A 21,883-nucleotide genomic window follows, 5' to 3' on the forward strand; every position below is an offset into this window, starting at 1 on the left:
TTAGAAAATATATTTAAAAAGTTTTTAGCGAAGTCAAAAAAGGTTGGGTTTAAAAGAGATTAATTTAGCATGAGATGGCCCTACTACAGATTCCAAATTTCAAAGTATTCAGAGTTTGAATGTATAGATGCTCCCAAACTTGGAAATTAATTAAATTGAGCCACAATAATTTCCAAAGACCATAAAGATTAGGAATAGAATAATGTAATCACAATCAGATATATTTATCCAGATAAAATGACAAGGAATTGTAAAGTTCGGAAGTAAAACTCGGTTGTCTGACTCAGGCGTTAAACTCGTTTCACTCAAGTTGGGTTGCTTTACTTATACTTAGTTTTACCTAGGCAGTGATATTGTTTGCACACTGAGGTTTGTTTTATTAAGTTTTGTCAGACAATATATACGAGGAGTAGGTTTTACACAGCAAGTACGTTTTTGTGTACGTATACCTACTTTACTTTTCTGTTACCTCTATATCTTATCACCGAGGGTATTGAAATACTTTCTGTCGACAAAACTTTAAATGAAACGGATGTTGCTCTCCGTGTGTACACATACATTACCAATATAGTAAGAAAAAAGAAATTTCAAACAGGAAGGATGTGGATATAACTACGGTCTATTTCAACATTACTTTACTTTTCAAGTATATTTACTTTGAAATCTTTACGACTAAGTTATTATTTTCATGATCTTTATTAATAATTATAATTACTTAGAAATCATGTTGGATTCCTCTTTCATTTAATTTTTATTTTAATTTTAACACTTCTGACGAGCTAAAAATATTAACATTCATACCTTCGGTATTTCCTTCAGCTTCCGAGTCTAAATTTGAGAATTGGCCTCTTAATAAGAGCTTAAATATAGTTTACTTTTGAGTGAAATAACTTTGGGTTAACATTTGTAGCTGTAGAAGTCGTTTTTAAGCTTTAGAACTTTTGAAAAATAGGTACAAGAATTTAATTTCTGTAAATATTTAAGCATACATTGTAGATATTTCAAATTTTTACCGGATAAAAATTTTATCCTGAGAATATAACACATGAGAAAATTAATACGAATTTTTTTTTATAAAGATTTAATTACTTATGAAAAAATTTTTTCATCTTTATATTTCCACCAAAATTTTTTTCTCAAACTAAAAATTCAGAATTTCTCGTTAATTTTTCAATAAAAAGAATCTAAAATAAAACCATTTCAAAATGATTACAGGCAACAACACTGTACGCAGTCTTGAAGCAACACCAGTCAAGAGACTTGAATTGGGAGCGAGACAGTTTGCTCCAAAAAAGCACAAGAGAGAGACTTGAGAGACTGGGATTAACCGGGTTGGACAGAACCACGTTAGCGACGACATTGACGACGGGAACAGCTACCCCAGCGGGATCAATAGGTGACCAGAACCACCACTACCACCAGGACTCAACGATCGAGTATCGTAGCAATGGCAAGCTCAGTCCAACAACTGGGCAAAATTCAGTGACAACAGCATCACCCATGACCCAGCAAAAGCAACCGACACTATCATCGCAATCTTCACAGCAGGCTTGCTCCGGTACGACACCAAGCTCACAGCAGACGAGTCCACGCCAAAGCCCTCAGGCGTTGCACCGTGCTTCGTCTCCAAATCCCCATCAGGGACAACTGCCTGGTGGTGGTCCACCTGGTGGTCCACCAACACATAATTCTACTCAGATGATGCTCAATCCGGCCAGTGGCCTACATCATCAAATGCAGCAACTACTTCAGCAACACATTCTAACGCCCACCCAGCTCCAGTCCTTTGTGCAGCAGCATACTCTTTATTTGCAACAACAGCAACAGCAGCATCATCAGGTTTTTATTTATTTTTTTTTTTTTTGGTTTTTAGATTTTTTCACTTAATATTTAGTCACTAGATGACTGATGCGCCACTATTAATATTTTTTATCACAACTGCTTTTCAAAGTTCACTTTTTCAAATCGGCAATAATTTATTGAATTTGATTAAAATGATTTTGTTTAACTTTTGAATTGGTTATTTTGAATTGGCTATTTATAGGAACTCGGTATTCCTATAAATATATCAATAATTTCTAGTCTTATATCCAAAGCTACTAACATTCCTTCAAACTTCAATTCCATAAAGTTTTCTAGTATTTTTTCCATCACTGAATAGTTCAAATTCGTAAAATAAAAAATAAAAAAGAATGGAAAAATAAGAAAATAAAATCTGATAATTCATGTTATCGTTAAAAATATTCAATTTAAAAAATAATTTTATAGGAATCGTCTTCCGAACATGTCTCTAATCAAGAAAGATTTGGTTATTTTTCATCCATAAAAAATGTAAGTAAAAAAAATCTGACTTTTTGCTGATCCGGAAAAAAGTTTACAAATTAGCGGTACTTGAACTTAAATAAGAAAAAAAAAAAATAATAAATTAAATATTTGACCCTCTTCCTTACAATTGCAAAAGTATTTAATGAATACGAAGGTAGATTAATCGCGAGCTTTATTAAAAAAGTACATTAATTCTCCAGATAAAATATTAACGTCGAAAAAAAGCTGAGAGCCGATTAATAATTATTAAGTAATAAAATATGAATTAAAAGGGTGTTTGTTCATTATCGACTAGCCGAGTTCGCTTAGTTTTTAAGAAGGGAACACTCAGTCTGCGTAAACACTCGGTTTCCCTTCTGTATCGTTATCATAACAATACTCCTTGCTTACTTGGAAACTTCGTCGTTCGTCGCTCGAGTACTTGTGACTAAACTTTCGTTAACGAAACTTAAAGAAATCTTCCTAATTAATAAACAAAAAAAAAATAACAAAGACAATAAACAATACTGATAAAAATATAAATGTCGGATCGGAGAAACGTAAACTGGCGGAACAAAGATAATTGTTGAAAGCTATTTGTATTAATAAAATGATCGGTTAATTTCAGTCGTGTACTGCGATCTGCGATAGTATGCTGTAGTATATTCTATCCTACGGAATAATCCGACGAGAAGTAGAGAAAGAGAGGGTGGTCTGCATATATTTTCACTTGACCGTCCAATATTTATTCAGCGGTCTGCCCAGTCACCACAACTAGCTCGAGTATTTAGATAGCCAGCCATTAAGCTTATTACATTCTATTGTCTACTTCTAAATTACATATAAACTATTATCTCTTTATGAAACATCCTACCTATTTTATTTATTTTTTCCTTTCATTCAATTATTGGCTATTGTTATCAATGTAATAAAATTTTATTTAATTAATTATCACAATCAAATAATTATCAAAAATTTGAATTTATTATTATAGAAGCTTGTAACACCTCCCGACGGTCAAATATTTTTGAATATTATTTTTTTTCAGTTTATTCTTCTAATAATATAGATGATAAAAAAAAATTTTCCAAACAATTTTTAAAAATAAAAAAAATCCGTAGAACATAAACATGTCCGTAAATAAAATAATAATTATCGAAGCATAATGAAATTTAAATTAATGACGTGACAAGCATAGAATGTAGGGTAAAAACAAAAAAGATCGAAAAATGAGAGATTGAAAAAGATAGACGTAGACGTAGAAATAAAAAAATATATTAAGTACAGTATAGTGGAAGAAAAGAAGTAAAATGAAGAAGCAGGGGAGGAAATAGGCTGGGCAATTAAGCGACGCCGTCAGCCGTTGTGTCTCGTTGTTTGTCTTCGAGGTATCCCATAAAATGCTAACCCCCTTTTTCTGTCCCCCATTATACTGCAGTAGTTGTATATAAGTATATACACATTGGTCCGCCCTTATCCGAGCGTTTACTTCTCGCTGGCCGCCCTCTTGATTTATTCATCACCGTCAGCACAAGACACAGGCGTTATTCTTTGCATCTGCTTTTCTTCTGCCTTTACTTCTTTACTCTCCCACCCCCCACCCTCTGCCGTCTACCTCTATCTCTATCTTGCTCTAGTCTGATGGCACATCATCATCCAAGTGACGAATTTATTTCTTACCCTCTTGAGTTACTCTGACTCAAGACCTTTTTTATTGTCCATTATTTATTTATGAATACAAATAATAATATAAGTAATAACTTTTTTTTTATTTGTAATATTATAGTTACTGATCTTTCTTTAAAACAGCACCAGCATCAACTCGCGGAGTTGGGGAGAAAGCAGCTGGAGCAGAACATGCAGCAATTGCAGGAACAATTGCAGCTTAATCTGATCCAGCAGACGCATCTCCTGCAGACCGCGGACAAGAAGAAGAATTCAGTGCCATTACAGCAGCTCGGGGTCCAGCAGCACCAAATTATCCAGCAGCTGCAGATGACCCAGAGACAATATCTGTTCCAGCAAGGACTGAGTCTACAGAGTCATAATCATTCCTCTGGCAATTTATCCAATGATAATGTGCCCGCTTGGAAATCCGAGCCCAACGAAAGCAATGAGGCTCATCAAAATTCTCTTGTTCCCAAATCAGGAGCTAGTCTAAATGGTATTTATATCATATATCTATCAAGATTTATCCTTTGAGTATAACAAGCAAGTGATTACACGTGATTTTCGTCAGCCAAATACTTTTTTCCTTATTTATTAAAAAAAAAAAAAAAAATATGATTCTGAAGTTAATGGACATTTGATCATTTTTTAATAAAAAGAATCATTTTAATCCACAAAAATTTTAACAATTAAGGCTACCCAAGTTGATGATTTTTTTTTATAAAGAAATTAATAAACAAAAATGAAATTAAAAATTTTTTTCAGGACTAATAAACTCGATAGCAAATCGACGCTCGGAACTAAACGGAACAACCCCGGTGGACGAAAAGCCACTGGATGTTTCATGTCATGACAAAGCTCACCCCCTCTATGGTCATGGAGTATGCAAATGGCCAAGCTGTGAAGTTATTTGCGATGACTATCAAGCATTCCTTAAGTCAGTATTTAAATTCCATTCAACAATACATTTCATTAATTATAAAGCTCGAATTTTTTCTCGAAAAAAGAGCCAAAGGCAAAAAAATACAAAATCCTATTCTCAAAGAACTCGATAAAAAAATGAACTTAGTCAGCGTATCTCATTGACATGGTATTTTTTTCATTCTATTTCTTTGGGTATTTTTTATCTTATTTTTCTTCCTTCTCATCATCTTGCTTCGCGTCTTCTCCTTCTTTCAACAATCCCCTTGGTAATCACGGCAAGCCAGAGTAAAGTCTCCAAACAAGTCGTTGGGAAAAAAAAAAAAAAAAAGAAGAACGCTAATTACCTTTGTCTCATTAATATTCACGACATTCGACCGCATCGTTATGCCTTTCCCTCTCTCTCAATCTTTCGGGTTCTCAGTCTAATCCCAAAGGCCGTCGAAGCTTCTCGCGCCTTGACAAACCTCCTACCACGAGTTTTTATCTTCAACCCTCTTTCGTTACCACCGCGCTGTGGGTATATCTCCACTAAAAAGAATAATCAACATCAAAGGCAAAACTAGACTCCGGAGTGTCTAATTCTGTTTCCCGTCTTATTCATATATAATTGTGATTATTATTATTAAGTTCTTTTACTTCCTCTTAAAATTTTTCTCTATTCTTATTCGCTTACTATTTTAAGCTTCCTTTAAGTTACAAAAAAAAATAAACTGTGACCTATATTTTTTATATTATAATGTCAAAGTTTAATAATTATTAAACAGAAGAAAAATATTCCAATAATTTCTCCATTAATTATAGACATCAATTATCTGATTGGTTTAATTTACATTTACATACAAAACTTTCTGTATTATAAATTATAACTAATTGTCTTTTAATATTTAATATCTCTTGGCTACACGACCGATTTTTATTTTTTTCTGGATGCACTAAAAAAATAATTAAATGACTCTACAGACATATGAACACCGAGCACACGTTAGACGACAGATCGACAGCTCAAGCACGAGTTCAAATGCAAGTTGTGTCACAATTAGAGATCCAGCTGCAGAAAGAACGCGATATACTGGGAGCCATGATGCATCACCTTCATGTAGCCAAGCAAATGTCTTCTCCGGAACCCCCGAAGTCGTCTGAATCTTCGGTAAGTTTTGTCTCAAGTTATAATGTACTAATATAAAAATTTAATCAAGTTTAACTCCGGAATAGTTGGGCCGATCGATAGCTCAAATAAATAATTAAAACAATTAACTGACAATGTTAATCTTTCGGTAAACTTATCTTGATAAATAAAATATGAACCTCCTGTTATTAAACTCTATAATCACAGAGTTTATATAAATTTATAATAATCTCATCTGGAATTGTAAATTCGACATTTTTGAAATTGAATTATTTATCGTCGGAAAGGACAACTATAACTATAACTAATTATCATTATTACCATTAGCATTGTCAGTTGGTTATTACTATTCAGTGGGAGAATGCAAATTATTAATTAACTTTGAGATTCATTTTGAATATTAGCTGGATAGAGTTGGCTCTATATTAAAAAATAAATTAATCAATAATTCATTTCCGATATTATTTAAAAGAAAAAGAGTAATGTAAGACGGAAGAGAAGGATAAATTTTAGCCGGATAAAAAGTGAGAAAAGAAATAAATAGTGGGTTCAGATTTACCGCTTTTGCCAATTGGCAAGTCGAAGGCGTTAATTTATACACGAAATTGTAATTAATAATTCATCGTCTTAGGGAAGTACGGCAGCACGTTTCTTCTTACTGTTGGTGGTGGTTCTGGTGCTACTTCTTATTCTTGTTCATCCCTCCTCATCTCTGCAAGGCGATTTATATCGCCTTAATTAAAACCCCTAACAAGTTACACTGTCAGAGAATACCAATATCACATTAACAATCTAAAGCTTATTCTCTTTTACTGTCTTCTATTGTACAATCGTCTTACATACTTAACCGTGTACTCGAGGTTACTTAAATATTAATAATGACGTTGATATATCACTGATTATTTTTAACGTTCAATGGGAGAATTACCTCGGGTTTAGAGATAAATTCGATTATCTGTCTTCTAAATAATTTTTAGATAAGCTCTCGGAAAAATAAACTAAATATTTGTACTGATGAATAAAGACATTTTTTAGACATGTCTAACTGAACAAAATTATTAAACCAATAGATGTCAAATTAATGTCATAAAATGCATCGTTTCTCAGCTAATATTTTAAATGGATAATATTTCGTCGATATTTTATTATCGAGTTGAGAAATGACAAAGTTTTCATTGAAAATCGTTTTTTATGTGATTTTATTTAAGTAAATGAAACTTAATAATTATATTGTCGATGGAGTAATTTAATATTGACGTCCAACAGAATCTTAATTACGATTATAGAGATGTTAATATACAAAGCTAAAAATTGATTTTATTTTTAAAGAAAAACTTACAAGACTTTCGATAATATTGACAGCATTTATCGTTTTGCAATTAAAAAATTATAAATTTTTATAAAAGTCCTCAAGATTAAAATTGAGGTTGAAAGCTGATGTAAAGTTAAAAAATTGCTTTACTAAAAAAACAAACAAATTTCAATTCAAGCGAGCGATTGATAGCTAATTTATTGATAAATCAGGATAATTTTAACTAAAAATTTATTTTTTCAATCACTTGCATGCAAAAAATATACAAGCGAAGCAATATAGTTTTGTAATAATAATAATAATGCAGAATAATTTCTACAGAAAAAAAAAAAAAATTTTAATTTTAACAAATATGATATTGATGATAAATGAAAGTAATAGAAGCTGGAACCGTGACTGGAACTAAAATTTCTGCTATTATTGTTATTATTATAACTGAAGAAAAAAATTGTTTGCTTTTAGACGGGTTCAAGTTTATCAAAATTAAATTTATCAACTGGTTTAATGAATCAGCCACCGCCAAATTTTGGTGTTTCGCAAGTATCCCCGGCATCAATGTCAGCATTAGTCTCAGCCGTGAGATCACCGGGAGGCGGACCGATGGCGCCATCTGCCGGAAGCACACCAATGCCGCCGATACCCAACATGTCGAGCATAGCGGGAATCCCGTTGCCAAACATGCCCGGAAGCTTACCAACAATACCAGGCGGATTATCAGGCATTCCGGCGCCTATAAGGAGGCGAATCAGCGATAAATCTGCACTATCTCTCGCGGGAGGTAAGACTGCTTTTGATACATATTTATTCATCAACAATTATCAGTTTAATTAACTTTTTACCTAAATTTTTATTGAGAACAGAGTTAACTACTAATTATTTTTATTAACTTAAATTTGAGCTAATCGATTGATTATTTACCACATTTTTGAGATAAGTTTATAGAATAATCGATTTTTGATAAGAAGCCATCCATATATCGAAAAATTTTTCAATGTTTACTAAAAAAAACTTAAAAATTTAATTAATTAAAAAATCTAATATGGCTGGTTTCAAAAATTTTTAAAAAGTCTTGACTTAAAATCCTCCTGCCTTCTTTTCTTATCATTGCTACTTGTTTTTCTTCGTTTCCTGTGCTGCTCCGACCCTCTACACACTAGGACTGCCCTACATGCTCGAGCGGGCTGGCCTTGACGTCCAACAAGGTACTGTCTTGACCTTGACTATCCGTTTTTTTTTTCTTTTTTGTTATTTTTTTTTCTTTATTATTATCATTGCATAACATGTCGGATCATTATCTTCAATTGTTATTTTTTTTTTTTAATTAATAATAATATTTATTTTATTATTAATTAATGCTTCACTTAATAATGCTTTGTTTCATGAATAAATTTAATGACGTCCTAGAAGGCATTCTTAGTTTTTTTCCTGTTTTTATATTTTTTATAAATTTTAAGAACTTTAAACCAATAATGTGATTTTAGAAATTCAACGGAATAGAGAGTTCTACAAGAATGCGGATGTAAGACCACCCTTCACGTACGCATCACTGATACGCCAGGTCGGTTAATTCATTTTTTTTTATTATTATTATCATTCAATTTTTTTTAATGAAAATTTCTCAATTTCTCAATTTGGATCTATTTTTTAATTATTTGATTTGATTTAAATAATTTACAATTTATCCCCATGAAAATAAGTTATGTTAAAAATAAATAAGTAATATATTTTAATACGTTAAAAATATATAAAAAATCCGTATCTAAAAATATAAAAAAATTTATTTTTAACTTTATGATTTTTTTTATATTTCAAAATATATTATTGATCTAAATTTAATTCAATAACTAAAAAAAATCATCCTACAAATTGCAATTAATTTGTTTATTTTTTAGTTTTATTTTTTGCCTAAACAATGATTAATTTCAGTCGATAATTGAATCACCCGAGAAGCAATTAACCCTTAACGAGATCTACAACTGGTTTCAAAACACATTCTGTTACTTCCGACGAAATGCCGCCACCTGGAAGGTATACTTAAAACTAAAATTATCAATTAAATTAAATACCGTATCTTAGCATAAAATAATCTTTTTTTCCAGCTACAGTACGAAACAATATTACAATATAATTTTAATTCCTGATAATATTATCAGTGCATTTAACATAAAAGTCAAAATATTCAATCAAATATGAGCTTAAAATAATTAATTACCCACTAAATTATCACAGGAGAGGAAAATGTTATATCAATCTGCACAATATAGGATTTTTTTATTTTTAATTGAATTAAATCAAAGGGGGATTCAATATAATATTAAATATAATATCACAAAACAAGTGAGAATGATAAAGTACGTTTGAGTGAGTGAATTTATATTAAAATAGCAATAAGTGAGTGTAAGCAATCGACGTTTGCCATAAAAGCTTCGCCTCGCATGGTTCTGTGTTTACAACGAGATAATTCAAGATAACAAAATTAAAAAAAAAAAAAAAAAAAAAAAAGTCAATAATACTACAAAAATATACTGAAAATATGAGTTATAGAATCTCCAGGCCGACTTCAGGAGCACCAGAGCACCGAGAGCTTACAGAAGAATTTTTTTAACAAATCAACGAGTTTTGTTCGTCGATTATAATTTGTTCAGCCCTGCGGCATGAATAATTGTTGTTTTCCTATAGAGTTTAGATACCTAGCTCTGCATTAACAGATTATACAGGAATGCAACAGAAACGTGTCCTATATATTCATTATTTAATATACTCTTAAGTTTTTTAAGTTTTATTATTTATTATTAATATTATTTTATACTTTATTATTTATTTAAATAACAAATATTTTTTTATTTCGCGAATATTTTGCCTTTAAGCTACATTAATATTTATATTATTTACTTCATTTTATTTTTTAGTACTTACTCTTGTTAGTAATAGATATATTAGATATTCATCGCCATATGCATTGTTTTTTATATGCTACTATCATTTATTCATTTATTTAATTTTGTTGTTATTTAAAAATTAAATTCAATTGATTAAAAAACTTGAATTAGTTGTTTAAAAAAAAAAAAAATTTTTTTAATCAATTGGATTTAAAAGTTTCTACGAGACTTTTAAATCCAACGACATTTAAAGTAACTAATTAGACTGTAATAAGATGGATGTTAAAATGATATAAATTTTGATCTTGAGTAAACAAAGCATCGGCATCACCGCCATCAATAATAAACGAAATCAAAGAAAGAAAAGAAAAAAATGATTAAAAAATCAGCCATCGAGTTCGTGATTGAGTTGGCTTAGTTCGTTTTTTGCGTTGCTTATTTAGTCTGTGTATTATTTTGTATAGAACGCAGTGCGACACAACCTGTCTCTCCACAAATGTTTCATGCGAGTCGAAAACGTGAAAGGGGCCGTATGGACTGTCGACGAAGTGGAGTTTTACAAGAGACGTCCTCAACGCGCTTGCAGCACGACTGGGTACGTTACCCCCTTCCCGCCCCGACTTGCGCGTTTTTCTATCACTTTCTTACCACTAAAGAGTTTAATCAATATATACATATACATATACATATGTATTAATCTCTGATATATGTATATATTTATCTCTGATATATATATATATATATATATATATATATATATATATATATATATATATATATATATATATATATATATATATATATATATATATATATATATATATGAGCCTAAAATTTTCTACTCTGAACCAAATTAAATTTTCTATTATTAATGTTCAATTTAAATCACTCAATTTTTCCTTTATTATTATTGTATTATAATTATTAGAATTTTTTTAATATTTTAAATTTTTTCACTTTCTCAATGTCGTATTCATGTGCTATTTTTTCTGCAAATTTTTCTATTTTATTTTCAATTTTTTAAGCATCTATGTGTATTTTAACTCTACATTTTTTAAAACTCTTTTACTATTTATATTATTATTCTAGAATTTAAAATTTTTTATAAATTTTAACTAATTTTTAAATATCTTTATTATAAATTTTTTCTCGCTTCATATGTGTATCGCTTTTTATTTCTTTTTTAAAATTTACTTCTTAGAAAATTTTCAGGACATTTTTTAGTTAAGTTGTCGTAGAATTTATTATTGGAGTTTCATAAAACAATCTAGTCAATACATCGGCAAAACAGTAAGAAAAAATTTTAATTAATTAAGTTTTATTGAAATAATCTTTTCGTAAAATTATTTTTCTGCTTTATTAAGCCAAAAAAATTTCTTAATTCAAAAATTTTTGATTAAATCTTATCAAAAAAAACTGATTTATAAATCGTGGAATTTTGTTTTTTAATAAAATTAAAAATTTTTAATTCTGTAAAAACTAAACTTGAAAATTTTTTTTCACTCAAAAAAAAAATCGAATTCAAATTTCAAAACTATTTAAAAGAACTTATGAAACTCCACAATATTTCATCAACACATACATTTTAATAATTTAACATTTAATTAATATCTAAATCATAAATATCAATAGCTTGGCATTTTTACGGCTATTTTCTTCAAGCTTTTAGAATTAGTACCCGCAAAAATATTTATGTTCCCTATTTGTAATGCATCTGCTTATATATCACGCTTAACATTAATCAGTCACTAAATTTTTATCTTTTATTAATATTTTTATATTTAAAATCTAAACTACGAATGCTTCAATTTAAATCTTGAGCTTTTTAAAACTTTTTATATTTAAAATTTTATATTATTAATTATCATAGAATAGTGTTTGTTACTTTACCTATTATCTGTTTATTTATCAAAGTTTCTAAAATTTTTGTTAATGTGTAGCTTGAGTACCAACAATAATAATAACTCTTAGTACTTAATAATTTAAGAAAAAAATTTTTTAAATCTACAAACTGCTAATTTTAATGATCAGTATCTATCGTGTATATGAAAAATTAAAAATAATCGAGCGAGTGATTAGAGCGAGTGGTGAAAATGTGACAAGTAGACAATATTACAAACTGAAATTATATAAAATTTGTGGCTTAACAAGCATGGTTATGATGGGCTTTGCAGCGACTAACCCCGAGAAGAGAGTTCGCGGATGTGCCAGATCGCAGAACTTAAGAAAAAAAAAAGTCAAAACAAATATGTGGATCTCTACTGTAATTAGAAAGTACTTTGGTGAACGAGACGCATTTATCATTCATTTCATTATTTTTTTCCACTTTAATAATTATTCATACATTATATATTTATGAACCATCGATTTATTTAAATAACGAAAATGTGTGTTGCACGTATGAAATATTTAGAAGGAAGGACAAGAGCCCGCAATTTCACCCTATAACCCTTTAAAGAAAATTTAATAATAATAATTAACATGATAATTATTATTAATATTTTTATTGTTGTTGTTAAAAAGAAAAATATTTTTTTTTTTATTTTAAATATATATAAATATAAATATTTATGTTCTCTCTTTACTCTCTCGTATGCCCGTGTCTACAGAAAATAAGCGAAATCACCGTTGGAGGATGCAGCGACAAGAATTAATAGAGATTTGAATGTACCGTAATATGTAGTCCGGAGAAATTTTGAGCATCGAGAGGATTAGATAGTTGACTACCACATGAACTTTAATCATTTTTATTTGTTTGGATCGAAAGAAGAATTTTTAATTATTAAAAAATTGATCAAAATTTTAATTTTATTTTTATTACAATTTTTTTTTTTTTGTAAATTTGAACTTTATGGTATTTTTGTACATAATCTTACGCTTTATTTTATAAAAATTATTCCATCAAAATATCTTTAAAAATTTAATTCTTTACGCATCAATAACAAAAATATTTTTTCAAATATTTAATCAGTTAACATTTCTGTCATATTAATTTTTTCTAACTTTGGATAAAATTTGACTTAAATAAATTTTATTGAAAATTTGGCTTTAATAAATTAGGAAAAAAAAAATCAATTTTCTAAAGTTCATTTGGTACAAAACTGAAAAAAAATCAACAATCAACATTAACAAAAAAAAAATGTCTTGTTCTCTTTTTGACTCTTTTTCTCTATTTCTTGGTGGTCTTTTCTGTGTATACAGAACGCCATCCGCACCAATCTATCATTGCACAAGTGTTTTGTGCGCTATGAGGACGACTTTGGGTCATTCTGGATGGTGGACGACGCCGAGTTCGTAAAGCGGCGGCATCTGTCCCGCGGCCGTCCCAGGAAATATGACCCAACCCCATCACCCACTCCACCCCACCTCTCCGCACAGTAAGCACTACCACTTTTTAGCAATTCTGCTGGTGATGACTTACGCGAAACGTTACATGAAAATTCTGATTCCACTGTCGCTCTAAAATTTTTCCCCACTGCTATTATATATCCAACCTTCAATCAGGTGATCATTGGCTCATAAAAAATCACATTACCGCGAAAAAAAAAAATCTAAAACTCAAATTAAGATATTACTCAATATTTTACAAAAAAAAAAAAAAAAATTAATTCATTGATTTACTATTATTATCATCAAATTGGCTAACCAGGGAGTTTTTATTTATCACAATTTTCATCGAACGAATCGCTTGGTCGTTATCTCTACCTAATTCACGAAAAATACGATAATGTTGTTTATTGAATAAAAAATATTCCAAGATTAATATTTAAAAAAATTTCAAGTACCAATTAATTATCTCAAAAATTTTTTTATTAAATTATCAATCAAATAAATCAGAATTGAATTTTCCATAAAAAATAATTAAATAAATTATTCAATGCTAATTAAATTACTAAAATAATAACTGAAAAGAATATTTGTAAAATTAAATTTATCTCCTGCCCTAAAAATGATTTTAAACAAAATAAACGACATTAAATCGTATAACCTGATTTTCAAAGTAAAATAATAAAAAAAATAAACTGAGAAAAAATAGATTCACGCATCATGCCTGATTGCCTCGTAGATCCTCCCTACCTTAAAAAAAAATTATATAAAAAAAAATAAGATATTTTTAATTGAAAAAATAAAATATATATCTATGCACTAGATATATATATTATATATTATATGAAATAAAATATTGTAGAGAGTATGAGGATGTTATAACGAAATATTTAATCCTGCTTGCTACAAGCCGCGCAAAAATTTCGAGAGAATCATCGTTAGTTGGCCGATTAAGTTTTTAGAGCTTATTTATTAACTGGTTAGGCTTTCTATAGCTGTCCAACATCACCGTCTAAATCCTGCTGATTAATGATAATGACTTATAAGCTTTTTAGTCGCGGTCCTGCACGTCCTTCCTTATTATATTTTATTGTATTGGCATAAGAATAATAATTTTTTTTTTTTTACATAATTTGTTTTCTGAAATAAGAGCAAAAGAGCATGTTCCTGACATCTCACATCGTGCTTAGCTTGTGTGGACTTTAAACCGCTTTCTCGATTCGTTAAAATGGATGAATCAATTGATAATATTTATTTTTTATTGAGGAATTAATTTTCTTATAAATTAATCTCATGTGTGATTGGTTCTGAGTGAACGAATGAAACGCGTCGAGACCACTGCGCATGATTATGTTTTCTTATAAATGACAATAATAATAATTGTTATTATTATGCAATTGAGTGTGTGAATGATGAACGTTTCACGGAGCTAATTGTCTACTGGATATGGAATAATCTTCATGCGTCGTGACAAGTATTCAGGTATCAGGTTGACTATTGTCACTTTTTATATTTCATTTTATTTTCTTTCAATAACTAGACTAGATACTTTTAAATTTTATATTTACTACGTAGTTAGAATTTTGACTTTCAATTTTTTATATCGAGTAGTTTTCAAAATTTTTATATCTTAAATTTTTTAATATTTCTTATCTATTTTACTATTTTTAAAATTTTATATATTAAACTTTTTATGCTTGCTCTTTTTTCATTTAAAAAAAAAAAACGCTAAACATTTGTGAACAGCCGAATTTTTGCACGATAAATTTTTATTTTTTGATAAGTATTTTAGTAATAAAAATTATTTTGACTTTATTGAAATTTTTTTGGGATTTATTCAGTACTTAATTCTTATTTTAGTACTGATTAAATTTTTCTCAAAGTAATTTTTATATAGAATAATCTAAAAAAATTTTATCAATACTTTTAAGTCCCGGAAAAATAAAGGTAATCAAGGTAAGCTTTATTATTCAAAGGCTGTCAAAATGTCATTCATATTTTGACTTGATATTTAATTTTTATAAATTAACAAAAATGCTATACAAGTTTAAACAATAAAAAATAAAATCAATTAATGAAGTAAGATAAAAAAAAATTCAAAATATGAAAAGCGTTAATTAAAGATCTTTTAAAAATTTTCTACACCTACATACTTTCACACACGATCTATGGTAGGGGCGCAAATTTCGGTAAGAAGTAAAACAAACATACTTTTAATGTTTTTGAATTTTTTAATTAATATAATTATGCTAGTAGTTTTTTGTATTTAACCTTTTACTAAATTTTTCTCTTTTCTCATTCTTATATCCTACACTATATTTACTTAATCAATTTTCTAACTGTTTTTATCTCTACACTTAAAATCTCTTTTTCACTTTTTAAAATTTTTTCTATGTGTATTTAACTAATATTTTAACTATTTTATGTGTGTGTGTGTGCTTTATTATATTTCGCTATTAAATATTATATATACATCATTTATATCTTACTTCCTTTTTCTCTATCAATTATAAAAATATATTTATATATATATACTCAGTCAAATTTGCGATTATATATATATATATATATATATATATATATATATATATATATATATATATATATATATATATATATATATATATATATATATATATATATATATATATATATATATATATATATTTATATATTCTTCTTAAACTTTTTTATATTTAATATTTATCAATTATTACTCTATCAATGTTAAGTGTTTTTATATAAAATAATAATATTTACAGCAGTAATATTTAGACCGAACGTTTTTATTTATATAAAATTTTTTCTGTCAAAATTAGGGGTGTACCATCTAAAAGTCCCACGCTAACGCATAGTCCGACAATGTACGGTGACGCTCTCAATGCCAATCTCCAGGTAAATATTTTCAATAAAACTATAAATTTTTAAAAGAATAAATAACCAAAAATATAAACCTTGCTGTAAATATTTAATATACTCCTGCATAAATTAATTCTAAATTCAAAACTAATAAAGTATTTTTAAAATAAAATCTAACTCTAATCGACATGTGTCAAAAGTACTTTAAAAGTTAAATTTATTATAAAAATACATTCTGTAATTGTCGAGTGATGACCTTTTTTAATATTGTTTTTAACAATTTGATTGATGGAAAATTAAAATAACTCTAGAAAAAAATTATTGATCAGTTTAATGATAAAAATAATCAGAACAAAGTAATTTGCATGATATAAAGAATAAATTGCTATAAAAAATTTACAAATACCACGAATTATTATACCCACATATTAATTATTCATTTAACCTACATACATTTACGTGTATTTATAAATATTGAAAAATATATATGACCTTTGAAAATATTTCAAACATTTAACGGGAAAAGGCTGTTTAAATTTGAGAGTTCATTTGAATAATTTCAACTTTTAATAACGAAAAAATGCAAAAAAAAAATTGATAAAATATTTAGATTTAAATATGATAAATAGTTGATTATAAAAAAGCAACAATGAACAGATTTTCTAACTAATAATCTAATACAATTTGAGTATTTCCAGGCTGCGCTGGGTGAGTCGAATATGGGATTTCTAAACAACTCGATGTGTACATCAACAGCGACAAGTCCGGACAAGGAGCACGTGATGCCACACAACGATCTAATGTAAATAAATCAAATCCATCTTAATTCAACCCTCAGAATGAACGCTATGAAATTTATAAATAATATATATTATACGTTAATTAGATTCGTAAATTACTTCAGGTCATCGCTTGACGAGTCGGGGATGCACATAAAGCAAGAGGGCCAGAGTCCCGAGGGTAGTAAGCTGTCGAGATTAATAAAACGGGAGCTGCTCGACGGACCTAACGATCACGAGCACGATCATGACGACGAGGGTGTCGACGATCGCGAGTATCCCGAAAGCCATGGACACGATTCAGGGCAAGACGAAGATATGGCCGAGGACCTATCGATGGCGCCCGACATTATGACTTCCGATGATCAAATTGAAGCGTAGTACGACTCTTTTACTACACAAACACATCAACCAAATTAATTAATTAATCAATTTATTAATTAAATCATTAACTGGAATTATATAACTCGAGTAAAAAATTAAACCCAATTTTTGAATAACTGTTACAATAATTAATTATTATTAATATTAATGATAATAATAATCAATAATAATAATGAATATTTAATGATAAATGATAAATAATAATTGGTAACTTTCGATTCTGGTCTTTTGGGCATAAATTAAATAATAATAATTATTTGTCCGTATGAATAATTTTAGAGTAATTGTATTTAAATCTTAGAAAAAAAAATATAAATCGTAAAAAAATAAAAAAAAAAAACAAAGTCACTCAGCATATCTAAATCGCAATTTTTTCATAAGACGATAATAAGACTTTTGAATGTGATGATTGAGCAGAGAGCGTATGAAATTTGAGAATTGAAATTGAATATATAGAAAAAAAAAATTTAATTATTTTAAAAATATTATTGAATTATACTTGATGGGATTGGTTAGATTTTATTTTATTTATTATTCTCAATTTAAAAATTGATTTGTTTGTTTTTTATAAATATAAACTATGAAGGTAATAATAATAATAAAAAAAAAAAATATTATAAATAATAATAAAGTCAATCGAAGCGATCCATATCTTAATTCAACAGACAACGATTTGTATTATTATTTTTATTTGAAATGTTGTAAACAATTTAGTTATTTGTATAGTTAAAATATATATAAATAGTCTACTCTATAAATATATAAATATATAAATAAATATAAAAAAAATCTATATATGTAGGATTTATTAATTAAAGTTAATAATAATGAGAATAAAAAAATAAGCAGTCAGGTCTTTTTTTTTACGAGACACTCGACAATTTTAGTATTAATTTATTATATGAATTAGAAGAAGTAAAAATCGCTGTGGAAGTGGCTCCCAAGTCGCTCTTTATATATATAAATATTTAAAGTTTAATGATTCTGTATTTAAATTTTGCGGAACTTTAAATTTAATAACTTAACTTCCGTTACGTGGATGATAAACACGTTGTAGATAAAACAATAAATAAGCAAAAGAGAATGCTGGAAAATAATTAATTTAATTGTAAGATGTAGAGGTAGAGATAAATTTTAAAATAATATTAATAATAATTATAATAATAATAATAATAATAATAATAATAATAATAATAATAATAATAATAATAATAATAATAATAATAATAATAATAATAATAATAATAATAATAATAATAATAATAATAATAATAATAATAATAATAATAATAATAATAATAATAATAATAATAATAATAATAATAATGTCATTAAATTCACTCGATACTAGTAATAAGTAATAATATATGCATAAGTCTATTAATAATTGATACCAAGAAAGACGGACTGCTAGCAAAACAGAAGTCAGATTTTTTTTTTAATTATTCATTCTGAAGAAATTTATTGATTTAATGACAGAAATTTTTACTCTTCATTAATTAATAAAAAAAAATATTCATTGACTAAAAGAAAATTTTTATTTTGGAATCACGCAAGTTATAACTTTTTAAACACCGACTGACTTGATGATTACAGTGTTTCTAATGTGATGTATGCAATGTAGATTATTAAATAATATATTTACGAGATTATTCATTAAGTTATTGTTTATTATTATTATTATAATTATTTTCAGATTTTATGATTATCATTAAAGAGTACTTGAAGGTCCAATAACACTTTTGTATTGTTTAACTAAAATATAATACAAAAGAAGATTCTAATTTTTTTTTTAATATGAGGTTAAGGATCTTGAAATATTTTTAAATTTTGTAAATAAAAATTTTTTTTTCACAATTTTTATTGATAAAAAATTGAATTTTTGTTGTTGTAAAAAATTTTTAATTACACAGGACATTGAAGAAATATTGTTAATTTATGATTAAATTTTTTTTACACTTTGTCATGTAAATAAATATTTTTAATTACGTTAATTGGTAATTAAAAATAAGTGATACAAAGATTTTTAACCTCAAAAAAATGTAAATTAAAATGGAGGCCTGAGGTACCCAATCAAAGCTCACGATAGAGGGCGCATTTTATCTTGATAAATTACATTAATAAAAATGATAATTATAATAACAATAATAATAATTCTGATGAAGATAATGATGGTAATGATTAATTGATAAATTAATAAGGATAATGATAAGTAGTTTCGTATTCATTCGTACTGGGAATTTAATCGATATGTAGAAAAATTAATATTAATATTAATTAATCGGTGATTAATATGACAATGATAGTGGGGATATTATATGTGAGAGAAAGAAGAGAGTGTATGAATTAATGTGATCGAAAGCGATAACGCAGAATAATTATTAATATAATAATTAATTACTAAATGAATCCATAATAGTAAAGAAAGAAAGATGATTAATCGTAATATCAGTACTATTAAATTAAAATTGTAATAATAAATGATTAAAAATCATAACATTCGGCTTAGAAAAATGATTAAGAGATTGATCAGTTATATATCTATGATAAAAAAAAATTAAAAAGTTAATTTTTGAAATTTTTTTTTATTTAAAAATATTTATTATTAATTAATTACCGATAATTTAATGAATATTTAATAAAAATGTACAGTTTTTTAATTAACTATAAAGTAAAAATAAACAAATTAAATGAAGCTGAAATTTTTTTATAATTATTTAATTTATTATTGAATAATTAATTTTGTTAAATAAATTGTTTAAAATATTTAAAAAAAAATGTTAAATAAAATAAAAATTGTCAACAAATATAGAAACTACAATTATTGTCTTTTTAAATTATTTATTATTATTACTTATAAGATAAAAAAATTTCAAAAAATTATATCATAGCTTGTACCTGATAAATCTCCTTTCGGCAGTAATTAATAAATTTATTTATTTTTTATTATGCTTCACTTCTTTGCAAGATTCAAAAATTTTAATCTGTTTATGGTAGAGTGAATTTTTCTTCTAATTATTATTCATCAAGACCTAACGATTAAATGTCAATCTACCCCGCATTCCTAGTTGGAATTTATAATAATTAAAAAATTATTGAAAAGTTGAAACAAAAATTATTAGACGCGACAACGAAACTGGATTTTTAATAAATAAGGTGAACGCTTAATCAGAATGAATATTTGTGGATTATTAAGAAGATGCAAGCTTTGATACTGAATTATTAATTGTGAATCAATAATCACTTGCACCAAAGCGTTACTAAGTATAAATATACTTTATACTTTACTAACAGAAAACTCTTTCGAAATTTTTGTCAAAAAATTCTATTATTCAGAAAAATTAAAAATTTTTTTAATTCTTTTTGCTGCTAGATTTATTAAAATTCGCGGGATTATTTTTGGCTACGAAAATATTTGTGTAAAAAAGTAAAATTAGTTTCTTTGGAGATTCGTCGCTTTAGCAAATATATTTATAATTATTAACTTACTCTAAGTCTACTCGTATATTGTGTATTATATAAAATGTATATAAAAAAGCTAATAATTAATAACTAAAAATATCCAGCTTTAGGAATTAATCCATAATTAGTAAAAAATTGCTCGTGTCTTAAACCTTGCATTTAATTTTGAAATAATATATAATAAAATTTCGCAAAAAAATTGAGAGCATTTTTGTTAGTCTGTGATGTAAGCGTCCTTTTTAAAAAGTGTAATTGGCTCGTGAATTTTTTATTAAAAATTATTTAAATTAAAAATACTAATTAAAAAAAAAATTTTTTTTCAATGTGTATACTAAAGAAATCATATCATAAAAATGCGCATGAAAATATAAATAGTGCCAAAGTGATAAGATTTTTTTGAATAATAAATTATGTAGAGTTCCTCGATCCTGCTACCGCGCATGACTGATATTAAAAGTGGAGCCGCGGTATAATTCTCTTGGTTACCTCACGTTTAATCGATTTAATAAATTATATTCTTGAATATATCCTTTTGTAGATAATAACAAAGTAGCAACAGATTAATTAATTAAATACCGAAAAACAGAATAAATTTATATTTGTAATATTGACCGAAAATAATAAAAGTAAATAGGATTCATTATTTTTGAATGGAAAACTTTTAAATAATTTATTTAACAGAAGAATATTTAAATAGCAATAGTTATCCAAGTAACTCAAGTAATTATTTTTAAATAAATAATTAAAATTTATAAAACAATAGACTACGGTCGATATTATCACTTGGGTCTGATTTTAAATTAATTTTTTATTATAACAGTATTATAGACATAGTTATATTTAATAAATATAAAAAATT

General features: G+C 27.0%; 1 protein-coding gene across 26 annotated transcripts in view; it reads left to right on the top strand.

Annotated features, from left to right (window-relative positions):
- Positions 1 to 20,255, top strand: part of Foxp (forkhead box transcription factor P) — a 173,129-nt gene extending 152,874 nt beyond the window's left edge. For 12 of the 26 annotated variants that reach the window (XM_074253962.1, XM_074253956.1, XM_074253960.1 and 9 more), the window contains 13 exons: positions 1,216 to 1,839; positions 2,269 to 2,331; positions 4,114 to 4,468; positions 4,738 to 4,909; positions 5,857 to 6,043; positions 7,797 to 8,112; positions 8,492 to 8,536; positions 8,816 to 8,892; positions 9,261 to 9,362; positions 13,415 to 13,590; positions 16,360 to 16,435; positions 17,089 to 17,201; positions 17,286 to 20,255. In XM_074253962.1, the coding sequence (XP_074110063.1) occupies positions 1,216 to 1,839; positions 2,269 to 2,331; positions 4,114 to 4,468; positions 4,738 to 4,909; positions 5,857 to 6,043; positions 7,797 to 8,112; positions 8,492 to 8,536; positions 8,816 to 8,892; positions 9,261 to 9,362; positions 13,415 to 13,590; positions 16,360 to 16,435; positions 17,089 to 17,201; positions 17,286 to 17,559 (2,580 nt within the window). In that variant the 3' untranslated portion in view covers positions 17,560 to 20,255. The other 14 variants (XM_074253947.1, XM_074253948.1, XM_074253951.1 and 11 more) reach the window with 14 other exon arrangements.
- Positions 20,256 to 21,883: the final 1,628 nt, after the last annotated feature.

This window comes from Cotesia typhae, unplaced genomic scaffold (genome assembly GCF_013202065.1).
Source record: "Cotesia typhae breed Kobodo isofemale line unplaced genomic scaffold, CoteBio_Ctyphae scaffold_13, whole genome shotgun sequence".
NCBI classification, from domain to species: Eukaryota; Metazoa; Arthropoda; class Insecta; order Hymenoptera; family Braconidae; genus Cotesia; species Cotesia typhae.